This window comes from Acanthisitta chloris, unplaced genomic scaffold (genome assembly GCF_000695815.1).
Source record: "Acanthisitta chloris isolate BGI_N310 unplaced genomic scaffold, ASM69581v1 scaffold34139, whole genome shotgun sequence".
Lineage (NCBI taxonomy): Eukaryota > Metazoa > Chordata > Aves > Passeriformes > Acanthisittidae > Acanthisitta > Acanthisitta chloris.
In genome coordinates this window covers 1,858-6,364 of record NW_008691436.1, presented here as the reverse complement: position 1 = coordinate 6,364, position 4,507 = coordinate 1,858, and the positions used below count along the sequence as shown (strand labels likewise).

General features: G+C 36.0%; 1 protein-coding gene across 1 annotated transcript in view; it reads right to left on the bottom strand.

The window, feature by feature from the left end:
• The window catches only part of LOC103809398 (mothers against decapentaplegic homolog 4-like), a gene marked incomplete at its 3' end in the record, with an annotated part of 5,592 nt that extends 1,355 nt beyond the window's left edge, over positions 1 to 4,237 (bottom strand). The window contains 4 exon segments of the mRNA XM_009082225.1: positions 690 to 905; positions 2,490 to 2,519; positions 2,918 to 3,092; positions 3,989 to 4,237. Of these exon segments, the coding sequence (XP_009080473.1) occupies positions 690 to 905; positions 2,490 to 2,519; positions 2,918 to 3,092; positions 3,989 to 4,237 (670 nt within the window).
• Positions 4,238 to 4,507: the final 270 nt, after the last annotated feature.

Genomic DNA, 4,507 nt, shown 5'->3' with positions numbered 1-4,507 from the left:
GGCTGCAGGACACTGTGCACATAATGCTTTACTGTCATGCTGGAGTAAAGTGGGAGGTTTGGTGTTGGTAAACCAGTCTCTTCGACTTATACCAAATGCACACAGAAAAGTAACAAAAACTTCAATGTAGCACTTCCACGGACTCATGAAAATATTAATTAGGGCTGTCACTTTGGTAGAATAGTGGACCATTATACAAATAAGTTAAAACTAGAAGCTCCATTTTGTCAGCTGTGGAACACTAAAGAATTGCCTTAAAACATCTCAATACTGCCACCTTACATTATAACTGTTGTCCTGCCTGATGTTGCAATAAAATAATAAAATTCTTCCATTTCTACAGCAATTATTTAAATAATAGCCAGTGGTCAATTGCTTTAACATTGTGTCACTGAACCTTTGGCATATCCAAGAGAGTCTTGTAACACTTATGTAGTGTCAGTCTCATTGAAAAAAAGACTGGGACACCAGAAAAAGTTACTCAAATTATGCTCCAAATTATGCTCCAAGTTAAAACCTTATGTTAATACCTATGAGACTGCCTAGATCATATTGCCACACACTTTTACCAGTGTGGTGTGGCAGCAGCACAGTACCAAAGCAAGATCTACTTTGGCAAAAATCAGTGGTTATCTTTGAACTTTTGCATTTTCAGTGTTTAGTACTTTGTATAATCTCGATGATCTTACTTGTTGAAGCCACAGGAATGTTGGGAAAATTAGTAGTGCTGGTAGTGCTAGCCTCGGTAGGAGCTAACATGGCTGGGGTGCTATAAGGCTCTGTAGATGCCCTGTTACTTGGTGGATGCTGGATGGTTTGGACCGAATGGCCTTCAGCAGAAGACAATGATGGCTGCCCCTCGTAGTCATGAACATATTCGTCTTTCACCAACATGCTTGATGGAGCTGTGAAGAAGCAAACAGTTAAATACGCAAAGCAAATCTATTTTCAGAATTTAACTACAAATTGCACTACTACTTCCAGGCAATAACAATGCCATTAGAACTAGTGGAGGGGGGAGAATTTAACATATATAAGCATTGGTAAAGCACTCCACTAAATTACACAAACACTTTAAGACAGCAGCAAGAAATTTTGAAGCATAACTGAATGGAAAAGAAAACTTTATTTTGCTTACTGCTATCAAACAAGCAGTTTAGTCCCACAGTAGCAAACTCCAATAGCATTTTGTTTTCTAGTCCATCACTGTATGATTGGACATAGTTAATAAAAGAGGGAACCCATGCTTTTTGTCAAGCACCTAAATATATGTTAATGCAGTAGTTAACAAACCAATAGCTAGCATACAAACAAAAACATAAATAAAGCTCCTATGAAAAACATAATTCATGAACACAGCACAAACTTCATGCATCCCTTAAGTAATTTTAAGCAACTCCCATCCAAATTGACTAGAAACATCAAATTCACATTCAAAGACAATATAATGCTACTCAATATTTAACAAAGTAGCCACTAATTCAGAATATTCCACATATAGTGCAAGGAAATGACTACCACTGCCACTACAAGAATTTATTTCTATATATCCTATTGAGCACTTTCAAGTAACACACTTAGAATACATTAGCTCCCATGCTCATTTTTAAAGAACCTTAAATATATTAAAATCTGACAGTAATTTTTTGTTCCCTGCTGCAAAAAACCAGTAGCATGACAAGGAAACACTTAAGTATATAACTGCTGGCTATTAAGCTTTAATTCTGTACAAAAGGATCATTTTTCAGAAGACACAGGTAATGATTAGTAGAGATGAGCAGACAAGTTAAAGCTTGTGAAGTTAGAAGTTTGTTGGGTGATTTGAGTTTGGGTTTTTTTTAAGTCATTTTTGCTAAAAATATTGGATTACTCAAATTTCTCTATTAATTTTTTCTGGAAGGAAAATCATTGTTTTGAAATAAAGCAGTTACCAGTTGCACAATCTCATGATTTCTGAATAATGTTCATTGGAGATTTAATGTCCAATTTCTCTCAAGTTTCAGGGACAGCAAGAATATTGACTCCTTTATTCAATTGCATATTAATTAGAGAATTTCCATTATTTTCTTGTTAAACTACTTATTACATCATAAGCATCTATTATTCCCAATTCAATTCATTAGTATATCATACAGGTGCACAGAGGTTTGGGTGTCTGGGTTTTTTTTATTAATTAGCAGCATTCAACAGTATGTGGGGGTTTTTTGGTTTTTTTTGTTGGTTTTTTTTTTTGGTGAGGCTTATAAGTTACAAGCAATGAAAATAGAACATACCAACAAGCTGAGCTGAAGCCTCAATTTAAAGAATTTATCAATACTTGCCTCTCATGTGCTACTTAGCTGTTTTTCCAAAACCAGAGACACAAATGTATTTTCATCTGCTCTCTATACTCCCTCCCAAGGAGATAGACAGGAATAAACTGTGTACACACTGAAGAGTTTAACACAGTTTGTGCCCATAGAAATGCAATAGTAAATAGAACTACTTACCAGAAGTCTGCAGTGTCAGTCCCGAGAGATCTTTAAAAAGAAAAAGAAAAGGGGAGAATTATATTCACAGAGATCTTCAACAACATTTGAAGTTTGCAAACTTTACAAATTAGTACTACAGACTCTACATATTATACCCCCTCTATCACAACACATGTCTCTGCTAAGTTATTCCTAGGATACATATTAACTGCAAGAACTGTGTGCAAAGCCAACAGAAAGGCTTAAACAAAAGCCACAAACTTTTCTTTCAAACTTGGAATAAAGGAAAAAATAAATCCATTAAAATGATGGACAAGAGCATATAAGAGTAATTTATAATTAGATCATTAAAAGTTAATGTTTCTAATTTAAGGCCTCTATTTTCTACACTCAAAAGGAAAATATTTTATTTACACTGTTCCATTTTAAATCAAGAGTCTACTTACCAATGCCAGGCGATACTACACGTTCATAATGATAAGGATTTACGCAGACACTGTCACATTTTAAGTCAAAAGCATACTGACAATATTTAACATGCTTGAGTTCATTTTTATGAAGATCAGGCCACCTCCAAAGACGAGCGTAAATCACGTGAGGGAATCCCTTGCGACCAGCCACCTAAAAAGTTAGACACAAAAGTTGATTGGGAAAGTAGCAAGATGTTTCATTTTACTTAGTGAGGAGCAAAGCTGGAAGAGGACAAACAACACAACCTCTCTCCATCATCAAAATATGGAGGGAAAAAAAAAAAGGTGGTGTACAGTTTACCCAAGTTCTGTACTCAAAAGAAACAAATTTCTATTAGGGTTTTGGTATGGTTAAATCAACATCATGATTCTTAAGAAAAAAATACTGGATAGAAAATGGCAAAAGCAGAATTTTTGCTTAATGTACTATATATGGTCACCTTCCCCACCATGGATGACAAAGGAGCTTTGCCCCAGAAGAGGAATGAGGCACTAAGCTGCACTATAAGAAATTTACAAGTAGAAGAACACCAATTCATTATAATGAAAAAAAATAATTTAAAAATTGCATCTAGGGTAGACAGAAAGCTAGCCAGCAAACATGACATCTGTCTTGGAACAAGGAAATTGCAACCCAAGCTATATAGGTACTGAGTACTGACAATATATGGCTATCTTCAGGGCAGACTCCTTGGAGTACCTTCTTAGCAAGGGATCATAGGTCTAACTTTATACTTCTGACCAACACCGAGCTAACAGAAGCTTGTAGTGAAAATACAGCCAAATGTGTTATGTGACCCTGCTTTTCACCCCCACCCACACATTTACAACGGCTGATCCAATGCCTTCTGCTCCTTTTGAAAAAAATTTTTAAAAAATCAACTACTGCAGCAGTCCAAAGCACCAGCCACAAAACATGCCTACGAATGGGGGCAAGGATAGATGCAAGAGAGGAGCTACTCTTCCTCAACACTCTAGGATCCTATATCCCTCACTTTTGCTCCCGCTTCACTAGGAGGAAAACATCTGATTTTCACTTGTACTAACCTGAAGCCTCCCATCCAGCGTTCTCTGTATTGTAACACACTTGCTAGGATGAGCTCCATTTGTGGTTATAGCTGTAATTAAAGAATCCAATTCATCTTTTTTCTCCTTTAGCTTTTTAACTAAACTTTCAATTGCACGTTTTGCAAAAGTTTCACTCTCTCCACCTTGTCGATGGCACATCAAGCTGTGAACAATGCTCAGACAAGCATCATTACTTGTTGGTGTGTTAGTAATAGACATATTGTCCATTTGTCACAGCTTTTTCTTTCAGATTAAATGAGTTTTGGGGGCTGTTATGATTTTCAAGCTGATGAACAAGAGATGATCCAAGTTAAGTGTTAGATGTATTGTCTCTTGGTAAAACCTAGGAGGAAAAAATATCTACATTAGAATTGTTTTTAACAAACTGCAGATCATGTTTCTAAGAAAGTCTATGGCTTTGTGCTTCTTTCATTTTCAATCTAAGTTCAGGATATTAAAAGCACATGACAAAACTGCATTGCTTGTCCCATGCTAGCT